Consider the following 17247-nt stretch of genomic DNA (forward strand, 5'->3'; position numbering starts at 1 on the left):
GTCCATATTCTTTAATATGTGAAAAACGGGAAAAAGTCAACATTCCACAGTCAACGGTCAAAGGTCAAAGTCAAAGTCAACACATCATTGTCAAAGTCAAACTGTCGTTTCCATGTTCGACAGGTTCAGGATCATAGCCATGGTTCATGGCTAAAGGCAAAGGTGCATGGCTCATGGGCTCATGACTAAGGTAATGGTTCGGACCCAACTAGCCAAGCCCAAACCCAAACCTTATAACCCAAAAGTCTAAAATGTTAAAAGACCCATTTGGATCTCCATCAAATGCTAGGGACTGGCCCTAAACACTTAAACTGAACTGGCCCAAAACTTAACTTGGTTCGGCCCAAAGAAATAAAGGAAAATTGGCCCATGACTAAAAATTAGAACTGGCCCCATCCAAAAACAAACTAAGGTCCGGCCCCAACACATCTAATTGGAAAAGGCCCAAAACAACTAAACTAGAATCCGGCCCAACCAAACAAAGGTTTAGGCCCAAGTAGCAAATGGGTTCGGCCCAAGGCCCAAACCGATCATCTCTCCATCAGCAGCCTCCACCACCACCAAAATCGACCACCGTCGACCTCCACTCGACCACCAAATTCAACCAAGCGGTTTTAATCCTTACGAAAACCCCTACCACTTTAATTAAGGCAAAAACCTCAAATCCTAACATCCAACCTTCACCAAAACTAGATCTGGAAAGAATTTCGGGCCGCCATTATTGGCTTCTCTAAGCTCCACTCGACAGCCCTCACGCACCCTCACTACCCCATCACCAACAACACCTTTCAAACCGACAAATTTCCAAACAAGCAAAACTATAACAGTTCAACCCACAGTATGGCAGGGGACGCCATTACCGATTTCTCCAAGCTTCGCCGCCCCGACATCACGCAATCACCCAAAACCAAACATCAAACCAACCAACCTCAATCAATACAACAAGAGGAATACACAAACAGTTTCAAATAATATACGAACAATACCAAATCGTACACAGGACAACCGTTTGGTTTTGGCTCGCCGCCATTAACGGTTTCTCCAAGCTTCAACAGTTATATATTTTGACAAAAGCTACACTAACATTATCTAGCCGAATAACCATAGTCAAACAAACAGAAAATGAACGGAAATATTTGACAGTAGAATTTTGTCTGTATACCAGTAAAACTCTGGATTTTGTGAAATAGAAAAACTATCTACTCACCTTAACTAACAGCTCGACGAATTCCTCCTAGCCCGAGTCATCACGCTCCACCCTCCAGCAAACGAGTTTCTATCTCTGTCTCCATTTTTATTATTTTTTTATTATCTAAGAACCCTATTCTTTAGAACAATATGAATATATACTTGGGTTTGAAACACAAGCCCATCGCAGACTCGGGCCCAGAAACCAGGCCCACATATCCCAAATCCAATCCAGCCGATTTTTAAATAAATAATTAATTAATAAATTAATAACTAAAGACGTATTTTAAATATGGGCGTTACATCAAGCTTCAAGGATGTTGTCCATGCTATTGGAGAATATGGAAGATGTAATTGGTTTACAACTTTTAGCTACTTATTTATTTCTAAGACTTTGAGAAGTATATATATGATTAATTATTATGTTATTGATCGAGTTATTGTAATTTTTTTAGGTATGTCCCCGCCTATTTATCATCATATGCGAGTGACTCTATTGAAGGAGGTGTACAATGAAACAAAAACATTTGTTGATTCGTTTAAACCACATTGGGAGCTTTTATGGATGTTCCATCATGTCGGACTTTTGGACAGACGAAAAGCAAAGGTCTTTGATTAATTTCATGGTGAATTGTCCAAAAGGTACTATTTTCTTTAAGTCTTTTGATGCTTCAGAGCATATTAAGAAAGCATAACTTATCGTGGAAATGATAAACGAGGTGATAGCCGAAGTTGGGGTTAAGAATATAGTTTCGGTAAGCGACTTGAAAACCGTTTTGATTTAACTTAAATTTATAAATTGTCAATTTTCTAATGATTTTTTTATTATTAGTTTGTGACTGACAATGGATCTAACTACAAGCTAGCAGGCAAACTTTTGGAGAAAATGAACATGCTACAATGTTTTGGACTCCTTGCGCGGCACACTGCATCAATTTAATACATTATGATATTGGGAATAATCCGGACACTGCATTGCCAAATAGTAAGTCTGTAATTGTTGAAGCTAAAGTGGTGGTGTCCTACATTTACAGCTATGGGAGAGTGTTAAATTGGTTACGAAAGTTGACGAAGCAAAGATAGTTGCACAAATCTTGTGTAACTAGGTTTGCAACTTCATTCTATACATTGAATAGCTTGTGGGAGAATAGAAGCCATGTGCAGGTTTTGTTTGTGTCAGAATTTTGGAGAGAGTGATTTTGTAAAAAAGGCTATTGGAAAGAGAGTTGAGAGAATAGTGGCAAATGAATCCTTTTGGAATGATATATATTTCACTTGTCAAGTGATGGCCCCATTAGTTGATGTGTTAAGAATTGTGGATACAGAAGAGAAGCCGTGCATATATATATATATGAGGCTATGAAAAGGGCTGAGAATCAGATTGAGAAGAACTTGGGCGATAATGTATTGACATGGGTAAAAGTGAAAAAATTTATCCAGAAAAGATGGGAAACTCAGCTTCATCGTCCATTGCATGCAGGTACTAAGTTGCTTTCATTTTTCAATTTTGAGTCTAACATAGCTTGAATTAAACACTAACTAGAAATGTTTTTGTGTTGAAGCTGGATATTACTTGAACCCGAAAATATATTTTAGTGAAACCAAAGCTAAAATGGAGTTAAATAAGACCATCAAGTCTGGGTTTTTTCAAGTTGTGGCCAAACTTATACCTAAATCTGATATACAAAAAATAATGGATGAGTTGAAGCACTATAGAGATGCGGAGAGGTCATTTGGAATAAACGCTGCCATCGTATCGAGAGATACTATGCAACCTCGTAAGTTATATAATTTAATTTTAACTTGTAAAGTTATACACTACATTATTACTTTCATTTAATTATTTATAAGTTCTCACTACAACTTACAAATATAGATGAATGGTGGTTGCAATGTGGGAGTGATGCACCTACTCGAGCAAAATTTGCGGTTAAGGTTTTAGCGTAAACTTGTAGTGCATCACCATGTGAGCGCAACTGGAGTGTGTTTGATAATGTAAGTTTTTACTTATCTTTAAATATGTAACTAGCGTTTATATATAATTGTATCAATTTAGTTATTTATTCAGTACTGATCATTTTATTCTTTTGATATTACAGTTGCATTTAAAGAAAACGAATTGTCTTCTCCAATCAAAATTGAATGATCTTGTTTACATTCAATATAACCAAAGGCTAGAGAAGCGATTCAAAGAAAGGTTGGCTAATGGTGAGAGCGACCCCATTATTTTGAAGGAAGTCCATGAGAATGACGCTTGGATCATTCCAAATGAAGAGCAACTTGAAGAGTTTGTGAGGGAAGGTGATGATCTCTCTTGGGACCAAGTTCTAGCGGCAAGAGGAGTTGGTGGTGCAACAACTCCTAGTACAAAGAGTGAAATTTGAACTTCATTTAGAATTTTGGATGAGGAGGACGAAGACATTGATATTGAAATTGGGGATTAGTAGCACTTAAGAGTTTAGTTTGTCACTCTGTCATGGAGCAACATTTTGGTTTGTTTTATTCACTTTAAAGTTTAGACTTTAGAGACTAGTATAGTCTGTCACTTAGTCATGGAATCTATATTTTGGTGGTGTGTTTTATACTTTTATTCACTTTAGACTTTTAGAAACTAGTAGTCTGTGATGGAGTCAACATTTTGGTATGTTTTGTTGACACTTTAACTAGGGCAGGGATCGGGTCGGATATGGTTATATCCGAATTCGAATCCGAATAGTTTTATAATATCCGAATCCGAACCCGAACTCGATTATATCCGAAATTTAATATCCAAACCCGACCCGAATCTAACAGACCCGACCTGAATAAGTAAACAGATATAAAAATCGACCCAAACCCAAACTATTCGGGTTTGGGTCAGGTCGGGTTTGGGTCAAACCCAACCCAATTCCCTGCCCTAACTTTAACTTATGCACACAGACTAACAGAAGACAATGTTCAAATGAGGCTATACTTTTTTTTTTGTTAAAAGCTATGCTTGATTGTTTGTAGTTTTTTTTTTTTTTTTTTTTTTTTTTTTACTTTCTTTTGTTTTAGGTTGTTATATGGGAGTATGGGATATATATATTATAGATTAACTAAGGCGATTAATTCCGATTAATCTCTGATTAATCGCTATAAGCTCTTGGAGCGACTTGTTCCCGATTAGCGCTTAAACTGTACATATTACAGGCTTATAGTGAGGCTTGACACGCATGCCATGTTGTGGCCTGGCTACAAACCCGAGCTAAGCCTGCAGATATGAAGGATTCAATCCGGGTGCCATGTCCAGAGAACATGCATAGCTGGTCCATAGAGACGTTGTGCTGCTGGGCATTCTGTGCCCTCGCTATGAACCCAAGCTAAGTCTACATATATAAAGGGTCCAATCTGGGTGTCATGTCCAGAGAACATGCCCAGCTGGTCCATAGAGACGCTATGCTGCTAAGCATTCCATCGAACTGGATGTCCCATATTGCACACAATCAATCTAACGAGGCCATAGAATAGGAGGATCAGATAATGTCATGTGGACCATTTATGAGGGTCCACACAATTCACTCCTAATATTGTAGCTGTGGTTAAGGTGTCAACTGGTTGGTTTCAGTTCAATTCTCACAATACTTGGTATCAATTCAATTCTCGCTAGCTTGGGGCTTTAGTTTGGAGGTCAAAGCACAGTACAAAATATTGTGATATTGGGATATATCAACTCCACAAATCTCATTATATATTATGGATATATGAATATATCCCTTATTTTTATGTAGTGATACTTTACGTTGGCATATATGTAGATATCGAAGATATATCAACAAATATTGACATATTAATGTAATTTATTGATATGTCATTGATATTTATTTTAAATGTAATGATAAATAGTAAATGAAATTTATCATCGTCAACCACAATCGATTGATTTAATCAATATATTGTCATATTAATGTAATTTATTGATATGTCATTGATATTTATTTTAAATGTAATGATAAATAGTAAATGAAATTTATCATCGTCAACCACAATCGATTGATTTAATCAATATATTGTCATATCTTATTAGATGTTGTGGTGTGCAGTTTAAGCGCTAATCGAGAGCAAGTCGCTCCAAGAGTTTATAGCGATTAATCTGATTAGTCGGAATTAATCAGAGATTAATCAGAATTAATCGCCTTAGTTAACCTATAATGTATATGTCACATATAAGTGATATAACAACCTAAAACAAAATAAAGTAAAAAAACTACAAACTTAAGTGATGGAGTACTAGCTGGCTAATGGTTTTCTTTGATGGTTTTTCACTTTTTACGATTTTGAATATTTTTCCTCAGGGAAGTGAAACATTTTCAATATATAGATTTGTGGACTTTTCTTTTTTGGGTTTTTTTTTGTAAACTTATATTTAAAAAAATAAAACAAACAAAACCAAACCTGCAAACTTATTAAGCGACATTTTTTTTTAATACCGATTTCTTGAAAATCGCCCGATTTGTAGCACCCGCTCAGGCCTCGGCGATTAATAGGCCTGCAAAAAAAAAATCAATATCTTGCCATACATCCCCAATATCACGATATTTGCGGATAGGTCGACGATATTTACAGCAGTCAATTGTAGAGTATAGTATCATATCACGACATATCCATATCGTGTTTTAATTCTTCAATATATCACGATATTTTGGACTATTGATATTTTTAAATTCTTCAATTCGAATGGAAAACCCAATCTTGTTTCCAATGGGCTTTTAGAGAAAATACCAGGGCCCAATAATTCTGTGTGTATCGGTCCATAAACCGAATAATCCACGTGGCATTCTCAGAACTACTCCGCCAAAACAAAAAAAATCAACTGTAAAACCGGTTTTTCTGTCTTGAACTTTGTTTCGTTTGATGATTCTTGAAACCGGTTGGGCAGATTACTTAACGTACACACCACTTCATTAAAAAAGATCCATTTCCCTCTCTCTCTGCTTTCAATATATATATATATATGTAATACGAGCTAAACATTTTTTCATTTCGACTAAAGATGAAATTTTGGACATGGGTTATCTTTCTCTGCTTCTTTGGATCCGGGTCTTCTTCAATTCACGATTTTCGACAAGCGTAAGTGTTTTTTTTCCCCCTATGGTTATATTCGCCATAGTGAAAAATGCTAATTGATCAAATAAAGAATTTTCAGGTTTCCTATTGTGGAGCCTGATTCTGGTCATACCAAACTTCGCCTTTCAAGAGAGGGCTTAGAGGCAATAGAAAGAATAACCACGCCAATCGCAGCTGTTTCTGTAAGCCTGCTATCCTGTTTCAGTCTTTTACATTGTTGGATGTGTTTGTTATACACCTGAGGTTGACGGTTGTTCCTGTAGAGCTTCCGAATTGAGCTAGTTTGTATTGGTTAAAGGAGTATCTCATAAAAATAAATTACACACACAGAGCTTACGTTACTAATTTCTGTATTGTTCAATTCTTCTTAGTGTCCACCTTATATACCAATGAAAATGGCACATTTATCTAAGGAGAAAATTTTCTACAAGTGGCCAACTTAATGACTTGTGCAATTTCCACCAAGATACCGAGTTGAAGCTGCAGTTGTATTTGCAAAGTTCATATTTACCAATCAAAAAATGTTTACCGAAATTTATATTTTGAAAATTATCCATGCTTGGGTAGTTTCGGAACATTGACATTACCATTACCTCATTAAGCATAATTTTCTGCTCTACTGTATTTTTTTTTCTTGCGGCTGAGGGAGTAGAACTTGATTTGTTTCTTTTAGACAATGTTTCATCAGTAACTTTTATTTTGTCGGGGCACTGTTACTTTAAAAAAAACCATACATCGTATTTTCGGGTTATCATCATTCTTACAATGTGTTACAGAAGGATTGAGATTAATAAGCAGATAAGTTTATGCAGAACATTAGGGCATTAAATCCAGCATATTTTTGCTTTATTCACTCTGTGAAACTGGGCTTGGGTTTTACTCTTTTTTCATCTTCTTTTCTGACTTGGTAGGTAATTGGTCCATACCGCTCAGGCAAATCATTTCTCCTTAATCAACTTCTCTCCCTGTCATGTTATGAAGGTGTGTCCTTGCTTTGATTACTTTGATACCTTCTCTTCTTATTATTGACACACACTCACTGCTTACCTGCTTTTTATCGTTCTACTTTTCTCCAACTTACGAAAATTTTCTCTTTACAGGCTTTGGTGTTGGTCATATGCGTGATACCCAAACAAAAGGTTGACTAAATTTTTACGTACGTAGTCTTGATATTACAATAGATACCCATTTTGCATGTCTGATTTTTACTGTGGAGTTGGTCATCCGTATGACATGGCTTCTAGTCAGCAGCTTTGCTTCAACCATAGTGCAGTGACTTACTTTTGGTTGTATAACCTATGTTTCAGGAATATGGGTATGGGGCACCCCAGTGGAATTAATTATTGATGGAGTAAAAACATCTGTGCTTTACCTTGATACAGAAGGATTTGAGAGTGTTGGGAAGTCAAATGTATACGATGACAGGTTACTCTTTTAAAAGTCAAAGTATCTCGGTAATGCTATTTACTTGTTGGATCACATTTTAACTCTTTACATATGGAATATGCAGAATCTTTGCTCTGGCAACCGTTATGAGTTCTGTGCTCATCTACAACCTGGCTGAGACGGTTCGTTCTTTTGCCAATAATTTGTGTGGACCAGCTTTCTATATTGATTTCTCTGCTTAAGTGTTTTTTCTCTTGGTCTCTCTGTCATAAACCCTCGTGCTAGAAGAAATAATTGGCTTAATATTTTTCTTAGATCCGTGAAGCAGACATATCTAGATTGTCATTCGCTGTTGAGCTTGCAGAAGAATTCTATGGAAGGTTAAAACTTTCACTGTTGCTGCAAATATTTTTCGTGTTTACTTGAGAAAAATGTTCTAACCAACGATCTAACTTGTTCTATCTATGTTTTGTTCTTGGATCGTCTGGGCGAGACAGAGTGAAGGTAATCCACTTGTCACTTTTTCCGTCTTATCACTAGGTTTATGAATTTTGACATCATGTTTTGCAGGGTCAAGATGTTGCATTTGAGCCTGCTAAGCTCTTGTGGCTTATCCAGCGAGATTTTCTGCGTAAGTGCAATGGATTTTCAGATTTTTTCAGAAAATATTTAGTTTCTGTGAAATGGAGATATTGTAGTTATCACTTATAAAAGATACTCTCACTGAGTTGGTGTTGATGAAACTTCTCCAAGTATACCAAATTAAAATCACATGGAACTTGCAGTAAACTTGTGACGTACTCAGTTGCATGTTTTTAAATGTGAATGTCACTAATAATATCCAATCAAATTTCTTTGAGTGCGAAGTCACGATAAATGTTTTGAAGGCGTTGTCAGGTATTGGTGGTTTTGAACGAAGGTACCTTAAGAGTTAAGAGCATATATGTCTGTTCCGGTCACCCTTATGCTCTTCCGGTCAAAAATTTGCAATAGCTTTTAGATGTTTCCGTCCTTTTCGCTTTAGATGTTTATTCTCCAATCTGAATGCCCCGGAACTAATGTATCGTAGACTCGTAGTTATCTCTTTGTAAGATAGATGCAATCCAGCAATATCCTAGAAGAATGCCATCTGGAAATGATTGGATCTGCTAGCCTTATTTCCCAAGGTGGTAATGAGTTAATGACATGGTTGCTTAGTTATTCCATTCATTCGCTCTTCTCTTTTAGAAGACAACGAAAGGCATGCCATCGAGACTCGTCTTGAAATGAATTGGACGTGTGTAAATTGCAGTCCACATAAGTTCTCGGCTAAATTTATTTTTTAGCTGCATTTCCTAACAAGTCAAGTGGACTGCAATTAATCAAAAGAGATTGCCTAGTGTGGTGGAAGCTAAACATTTTAAGGGAAAATCATCTTAACTTTTCCACTTAACCAATAGCCTTTGGGATGGATGGTTGAAGTAGAGGCGAGCTTTAGAAGCTCTGTTTGAGTTGCGTGTTTTGATCAAACTCGGAAGGAGGTCATATAAGATGTTAGTTAGGTCAGCTGTGCCTGTGGTGAAGATCGTGGGTCGTTAAACTGTAAACATGTATTGCGGAAAGCAGGATAGAATGGCTCCAGTTGAATGTAATTTCCTTAAGAAAGTCTGAACGAAATACGGATTGATTTAAACGAGCTTCCACCACTCACCACAAAAAGTATCTTTATCTTTATATAGTAATACTCCTCGTTATATACTTGTATTTTCTTGTGAAATCTAGTGAGTAACTGACATCATTGACGATGCTTTCCAGAAGGGAAATCTGTGCAAGAGATGGTCAACGAAGCCCTTCAGCAAGTTCCAAACTATGATGGTCAGTACTTTAGACACCTTTCCTTGTAAAGTTCTATGTGGAACATTATCAATACCTAAATAAAACTAATATTGTTTTTAAACTGTGTCCACAGGTGACAGAAACATTGCTCAGGTATTCATTAAAAATATCATCCTTTTAAATCATCCTGGACTTGCTTGATTAAAGTATCAAATTGCAGGGTTTGTCATGAGAAAACATTGTTTAGTACAGTCATCTAGAACTTTTAATCTGTCATGTCATAAGCAACTCGTGCCTGTCATGGCTTTGGTCGAACAGAATAGATGGTTGCGGGAAACGTTGGATTGACTTAATACGGATTAACAATACATCCCGTTGGGCGGATCACTCGTTACTTTTAGTGCCTATTGCCTTAATGAGGCAGTTGGGTTAACAATTGAAAAGTTTTTGAAAACCCTCCTTCGTCTTGTTGGGTTCTGTTGTTGGACACCATTACACATAGGAAAACATTTCTGTTAGACTTTGCTATATTGTCAAATATTGCAGCAAGCTGACCTATATTCTGAAAGTCGCAACTTGACCTTTCTTTGGTGGATCCAGGTTAATCAAATTCGAGAATACCTGGAAACTATGGGTGATAATAGTACGGCCTTTAGCTTGCCACAGGTGAGACACTCTATTTCTGTCATGAATTTTAATTTTGGTGGTCCCTTTTGGACTAAACGTGATGTAGGATTACTAGCCCCTCTTTCTTGCCAGAATTCCTTCTGCTTGTGCTAAGATTATTATTTTCAAATTAGAATTATTATTTATTAGGAATTTGAAATATTTGATATTTGATATTTAGAGTTTAATTAGATTTAGAAGTGTAGGTTAGATTTAGAAGTTTAGGTTTCTTGGTTATCAAGTATTACTTATCTATATAAGGAGGCTATTGTAGGTTCATTCATTTAATCATCAATTATCAAACTATCAAATCTCCAAAACATATTATACTTTTCTCCCTCAACTTCTACAATTCTTATATTCAATCTTCTTCCTCCTTAAATCTATTCCCTCTTTTAAAGTTCTCCACATCTTTTCTTCTAAATCTTTGTTTATTTCACATCAAAACGTCTGAAAAATTATTTTCATCGGGTCCTGTGATTTGAACTAGAGATGTAGTGAAATTTCTTAGATAAGCTCATATTCCTGTGTCTTGTACCGTGTGACAGCCTCATCTCCAACGAACAAAACTTTGTGACTTGAAGGATGATGAACTAGATCCAAGTTATGTTGCAAAGAGGGAGCAACTGAAATACCTTGTTGCTTCTATTATTCGACCAAAAGTTGTGCAGGCCAAAACCCTAAATGGGAAGCAGTTTGTGGCTTTCCTTGAACAGGTACTTTCCAATTCCTCATGTTCTCTGGTGTTGATTGTGACTCTTGGTTTGTTTCCACTTTATCCTCCCTCTCTTTTCTTTTCTGACTGAGTAAGTAGAGAAAGTCGAAGCACATAGTCTTCGATTATTGCAACACTACTTACTGTGTGTTTTGATTCCAACCATGTATTAGTGTTTCAGATTCTTGAAGCTTTAAACAAGGGAGAAATCCCATCTACGGGTTCACTTGTGGAAGTTTTTAATAAGAAGATTCTTGAACGGTGCTTAAAGTTATACAGTCAAAGGATGGATAAACTGCACTTACCCATCTCAGAGCAATCTCTCCAAAAAGAGCACGATGAGTCACGTCAAGAAGCAATGGAAGCCTTTGATGAACAACATTTTGGTCATCACCATGCTAAGCGATCTGTTGATACACTGGATGAAGAAATACAGAAGGTATTGTAGATTGTAAACTGAATTTTCTAGTATATTCACTGTAAATATTTATAATTGAGTTTTTCTAGTTTGCTACTCTTTGACTCAATGCTCACTAGGCCCCTAACCGTTACGAAAATTTCTTTTTGGGTTACATGGTGCAAAACGTTATTGAATTGTTTGGCTTACTTTATGTGTAGCTACTCCTTTTATTGGAAATTTATCCTGCAGATATACAAAAATTTTATTTTGGCAAATGAGTATCAATCATCAAAGCTTTGTGAAGCACTGTACACTGATTGTGAGGACAAAATGGACCATCTTCAAGTGCTTAGACTTCCATCCATGGCAAAGTTTAATGCAGGTTTCCTCCAATGCAATCAAAGCTTTGAGGAGGAATGTGTTGGGCCATCTAAAACGAGATTTGAACAAAGGATGTTGAAGGTTAGCTTAAAACTTACTTGATTTTCATGGTTTTTGCTATCAAGTCTGTTAGGAAAAGATCTAATTGGAACCCTTCCTTGTATATTCAGATGATGGGGAAATCTCGTTCTCTATTCATCAAGGAGTACAATCATAGGCTCTTCAATTGGTTGGTGGCCTTCGCCCTCGTCATGGTAGTCGTTGGCCGGTTTGTTATAAAGTTCATTTTGTTAGAGATTGCAGCATGGATACTATTTATCTTCCTGGAAACATATACAAGAATGTTTTGGTCCGCTGAATCACTTTACTACAACCCTGTATGGCATTTTATAGTGGCAAGTTGGGAGATGCTAGTGTATAGCCCTATCCTCGATTTGGATAGGTAAGGAAGTTCCACTATTTTACCCAAAATTCATTGACTATACACCATCTTCGAGGTTGTAATCGCAAGTAACTCTAACCGTTCCTTCGCTTTCTGATGTAACAGATGGGCCGTCCCGATATGTGTGATAATAGTGGTACTAATTATTTATTGGCGATGCTGTGCAAGGAGGAGACCTGGGTCCCATTGGGTTTTACCTCTGTACAATAGTAACAAAGGTGGTTCAAGGCCTAGATCTGATTAAAATGTGAGATCCCATTGGCTACTGGCAACAGTTGATGTGCTTCTGCTCAGCGTTCAACTTCATGAGCAAACTGTATTTCCTTGAAACTGCCAATGGATTTCGGGTCTGTAACGAATCCTTTCAGAACAGTGAGTGAAGGATCCAAGGAAGCATATCATAGTGATTGGTAGCCAGTCACTTTGCAAATAGCTTCAACAGCCATCTCTATATACTCAACAGAGGTGCTTCATCATATCCAGAAAATATTTGACGGAAGCTCAGGTTTCAGGAGATGCAGCACAACTGTAATTGTATCATTCTGTATGTTTGAAACGGTGGGAAAAATGATTTCCCCAAAGAAAAGTTCAACATGTTCCTATAGTAAACACATTCATCTTTAATGAAATTCTTTGACTTTCCTTTTCCTTTTTAACTCTTTACAATGATGAAGAATTTGTCCAAGATGACTTCAGAAACTATTAAAATGTAGTTCAAAACCTGACCAAATAACATTAGGTCTCAATACATGAACTGCTGGATCTGTAAAGGCTCCACGAATAGTAAGTATCTTTCTTTTTTCGATAATGATATAGCAAGTATCTGAAGTAGCAAGATAAGCATTTTTCGGTCCTCTTTGACCAGACAGCCTCACAGCCCCACCTCTCGCCTGTTTCGCATATCTGGACTGTTTCCTAATTTGGGAGATGCACACTTCAGTTTCAGTACGTGCTATAGAGTTGTTGGAGACTTGGAGTATCATCACAAGGCTTCTACGGTAAATTTTGTCTCTTTGTGTTGTTTTTTTGAATTTATGTTTGTTTTTTGCTATAAACCTCATTCCAAGTTTCCAACGAGCATCTCGTGGGAGCCAAAGTGCCTGTCCACAAACTTATTCTGTTTTTTAAACTAAAAATACTGCTTCCTCTCACTAAATAAATTGGATTTCTACGAGAAAGACAAAGATCTTCTCTGCTTGCAAATCATGGGGTCTTTGTCTCGAAAATCAGTTTTGATGATCTGTGGTGACTACATGGAAGATTATGAAGCAATGGTACCATTTCAAGTGTTTCAAGCGTTTGGTCTACGAGTTGATTGTGCATCTCCAAACAAAAAATCAGGAGATAAATGCTTCACTGCTGTTCATGATTATATGGGAGACGAGGTTCGTTTGTGTATGAACTCTATGTTAGTTCATGTGTTTATTAGCTGTGTTTGATTGTAGTTTTTGCTTTAGTATTTGTTTTGTCACTTCCACCAACTTAAACTACCTTTTCACACTATTTATCACTACTTCAATTCCTTCCTCCCCAACCAAGTTGGAAAATACTTCTTTGACAAAGAGTTGTGTGCCCTCTCCGTAGAGTAACATTATAGCAATTTGCAATAGAAGAGTTTTCAAAAGTTGTTTATCCACATTTTGTTCCAAGCATAAATGGTTTTGGATCACGACCATGGAAAATTATGGAAAGCTAGTAAAAGCAGACACAGAAAACGGAAAAAAGTTTCCTTATAAAGATATCAACATTTTTTCAAATTCTGTGGCACGGAGCAACTTGAATCATTTGTACATAGTAACTCGCAAAAGCTGCTACTTCATATAAATTGTTTCATTTTATCAACAGCTGTACACAGAGTTACCAGGCCATAGTTTCATATTGAACTCGAGCTTTGAAGAAATCAAACCAGAGAACTATGATGCCCTCATCATCCCTGGAGGCAGATTCACAGAGCTTCTCAGTGTGGACAATAATGTTCTTCACATTGTAACGAAGTTTGCTGAAGCAGGAAAACCAATTGCAGCAACATGTCATAGTCAACTGATCCTAGTCTCTGCTGGAATCATGAAAGGCAAGAAATGTACTGCATTTCCCAGCTTGAAGCCTGTAATTAAGCTTGCTGGTGGAGTTTGGTTGGACCCAGAACCTATTACTTCATGTTTTGTCGATGAAAACATTGTTAGTGCAGTAGGTTGGCCTGCTCATGCTGAATATTTTAAGATTCTGTTCCGACTGATGGGAGTGAAATTTGCATCTGACCAGAAGAAATCAGTGCTTTTCCTTTGCGCGGTGAGTGCCCTCATTTTGGTCTAACTGATTTGGTACATCAATGGCTCTTGACGAGAACCCGAAATTGCTATCAACGTAAAATTTTAATTACTATAGTTTGTTTGATCAGGACTATGTAGAAGACTACGAGATAAATGTTCCCTTCCAAGCAATGGGAGGCTTGGGGTGCAGAGTCGAAGCCATTAGCCCAAATAAGAAGCAAGGGGACAAGTGTGTCACTGCAATCCATGACGATGAAGGTGGGCAAATCTGCAGTGAGAAGCAGGGGCATAACTTCATTGTTACTGCTGACTGGGACAAAGTTCGTGTTGAAGACTATGACTGCCTTGTGATACCAGGAGGGAGATCACCCGAGTTTTTGGTAATGGACGATAAGGTGGTTTCACTGGTGAAAGAATTTTCAGAGAAGAACAAAATCATTGGCGCTATTGGCCACGGGAAGCTGCTACTTGCTGCTGCTGGTCTTTTGGAGGTGAGTTTCACTTGCTCACCTATGTTTCTATATGACTGTGGGAAGACTTGGGTTGAAATACATCAAAATACTTATATGTAGGCAGTGACTTAATGATCGTCTTGAACAATATGTTGTTCTTGTTCTTCTTAGGGGAAGAAATGCGCCAGCGGTTATGCCATGAAGGCTATTGTTAAGGTGGCTGGTGGCGAACTGGTGGAATCTGCAAAATCATTGGCTCATGGGAAGCTGCTAACTGCAACTGGGTGGCCTGCAATGCCGCATTTCATTTCTGATCTTGGCAATCTTTTGGGATTCACTGTAACACACTGACTTTTTCAAACCAAAATCTTGAACAGCTCAAAAGAAATAATAGAAAGACTGCTTTGCCTGCTTTTTCGACAGTGATCCAATTTTGAATCTCTACTTTTTCTAAGACATATATTACATATAGGTAATAAGAACAGCAAACTCAATCTTGCCTGCATCACACAGAAACTACTATGAAGTCCTTGAACAAATTCCACCTGAAGAAGTAGCTATTTATTATAATCAACATTTATTTCATATCAATAGGCGGGAAAGGAAAAAGAACATCCAGTATAGCTAATGGGTGATCTAAGAGATTGAAGAATAGTTACTTGTCTCAATGAAATTCAAGGATAAAGTGAATGACTGCATCAAAACTATGTTTTTGTTTTGCTTCTGCACTTGCGCATAGCATTATGTCCAATACTACCTGCAGTCTATCTGAATTAACTAGCATCTTACAAAATAGGAAGAATACCAACGGTGTTCTATCAAACTCAGCTTCTTAAAAACACGCTAATGAATCATTCTGACAAACTTCTACAGTTAAAAGAGTTGAGATGGCTGGCCAAAAAATCATTACGACAATGTGCCAAATGTACTGGTAACCAATCCGAAGCCTATAAAGTTGATTTCTGGACAGAAAGCTTTTAAAATTGACTGAAATAAGTCGGCAACTGATACAGTTATTATCATTCAATCAGGCCAATTATTTAGAGGAGCATTATATAGCATTGTTCCACGGCATGATTACCATTTGCAAGGCAAAAAGAGAAGTGTGAAAAGCTAGAATAGGAAATAAACTCTATATTTATCCCTCTTATTACACTCAATAGAGTACAGCTTATTCCTGGACAAAAACTGTTCGGTGACCATACTGCAAATACTTATTTTGTCACTGACAGAGATGGAACACGGCAGTGGGATTTTAAAACAGAAGTAAAATACAAGGGAAGAAAAATTCAAACAGCAAAGTTAATTACACCATTGAAGCCCATCAGGGTAGATTCCTCTTGCGAGCTATCTCTCAAGCCCCATTTCTCTCATTTCCTCAGGTGATGGAGGCCGAAGAGCCTCTGGAGGATAAACCACATAAGACCGCTGGGCACCACAAAAAGAAAAACTTAGTTTATAAATTGAAACAGAGCACATATACAAAGTCTTTCAATTCAAATATAGTACAATAACAACCGACAGGGTCGTCCAATACAACATATTATGACTTTGCATCCCTGGAGGGAAGGCATGACAAAGAGAACTTGGTACAGAAAGCTAAAACTTCTCCAAGGAGAGCTTAATCTAATACGTCATAACTCATAAGTACTGAACTCAATGATTTTGAAAAGTGTGTACTGATACTGAGTGCACAAACCATTAAGAGGGAGGTATTCAGAAAAGGTTAATCGGTACAAATATTTATTATTATTAACACCTAAAACTTTAAAGTTTAAACCGACTACCCACATGAAGGTGACTTGAGCAGTGAGCCACTGAATACCTTCAAGAGAAAGTATTCAGGATAAATGACAGAGAAATAAAGAAATGGTTCCGCTAGCCCATTGAAAGGAACAGGACTCAGACCATATTAATCGACATTGGAAACACTGTTGCTTGTTCTAATAACTAGAATAAGAAGAGAAAAAATCATGTAAACAGGGCTTGCCTCTTAATCCTGTTCAAATAAACCCAAGGATAGTTTTTTGTGTAGATAGTAAAAAAAACAAACTAATGCTAATGAGGAAAGCGTGCAACGAATAGAAAAACTAAATATTTCAGCTTGATTAATAACAATATTAAAAAAAAGAGCAATCAGAGAAATGAGTAGAGAGCTTACGTTGCCCATGAACTTGTGCATATTCTTGGTGTTGTTGGCGAAATAGTACATGAGAACTATCGGTACAGATACGTATATCCCAAATTTTGCTATCTCCAATATCCCTTTCGATGTTCCCAACGATGACATTTTGAAATAATGATAATAGACAAACCAAAGAAGATAACCATTAGCTCTTTTCGTGGGCCGTGGGCTTTTATTACAAATACACCGCTAACAAATATTCTAATCCGAAATTGAGTTTTCCAAGACCAAACCCAGACTACAAATCTGAAATATTAGGCAA

At 37.0% G+C, this 17247-nt stretch overlaps 4 protein-coding genes across 4 annotated transcripts; 3 read left to right on the plus strand and 1 right to left on the minus strand.

Moving 5' to 3' along the window:
- Positions 1–2547: 2547 nt before the first annotated feature.
- Positions 2548–3572, plus strand: LOC147518436 (uncharacterized). The gene is made up of 4 exons (XM_086593915.1): positions 2548–2668; positions 2751–2966; positions 3065–3123; positions 3288–3572. The coding sequence occupies exons 1-4, from the start codon at positions 2548–2550 to the stop codon at positions 3570–3572; spliced, it is 681 nt and encodes a 226-aa protein (XP_086450041.1).
- Positions 3573–6056: 2484 nt separating this feature from the next.
- On the plus strand, positions 6057–12726 carry LOC147518437 (uncharacterized). Its single transcript, XM_086590290.1, has 17 exons — positions 6057–6276; positions 6353–6455; positions 7185–7254; positions 7374–7412; positions 7581–7698; positions 7784–7841; positions 7975–8039; positions 8157–8163; positions 8230–8290; positions 9454–9513; positions 9608–9627; positions 10075–10140; positions 10689–10856; positions 11037–11294; positions 11505–11717; positions 11807–12078; positions 12184–12726. The coding sequence occupies exons 1-17, from the start codon at positions 6200–6202 to the stop codon at positions 12320–12322; spliced, it is 1794 nt and encodes a 597-aa protein (XP_086446416.1). The 5' UTR covers positions 6057–6199; the 3' UTR covers positions 12323–12726.
- Positions 12727–13142: 416 nt separating this feature from the next.
- Positions 13143–15222, plus strand: LOC147518438 (DJ-1 protein homolog E-like). The gene is made up of 4 exons (XM_086590288.1): positions 13143–13463; positions 13924–14367; positions 14477–14839; positions 14972–15222. Exons 1-4 carry the CDS (start codon positions 13284–13286, stop codon positions 15149–15151), a joined length of 1167 nt encoding a protein of 388 aa, XP_086446414.1. The 5' UTR covers positions 13143–13283; the 3' UTR covers positions 15152–15222.
- A 697-nt stretch (positions 15223–15919) lies between these two features.
- LOC147518439 (sporulation-specific protein) lies at positions 15920–17146 on the minus strand. Its single transcript, XM_086590289.1, has 2 exons — positions 16962–17146; positions 15920–16228 (listed from the first exon to the last, which is right to left on the minus strand). Exons 1-2 carry the CDS (start codon positions 17088–17090, stop codon positions 16148–16150), a joined length of 210 nt encoding a protein of 69 aa, XP_086446415.1. The 5' UTR covers positions 17091–17146; the 3' UTR covers positions 15920–16147.
- Positions 17147–17247: the final 101 nt, after the last annotated feature.

The sequence above is a fragment of the Coptis chinensis genome, chromosome 2 (genome assembly GCF_015680905.1).
Source record: "Coptis chinensis isolate HL-2020 chromosome 2, ASM1568090v1, whole genome shotgun sequence".
In the NCBI taxonomy this organism is placed as follows: Eukaryota; Viridiplantae; Streptophyta; class Magnoliopsida; order Ranunculales; family Ranunculaceae; genus Coptis; species Coptis chinensis.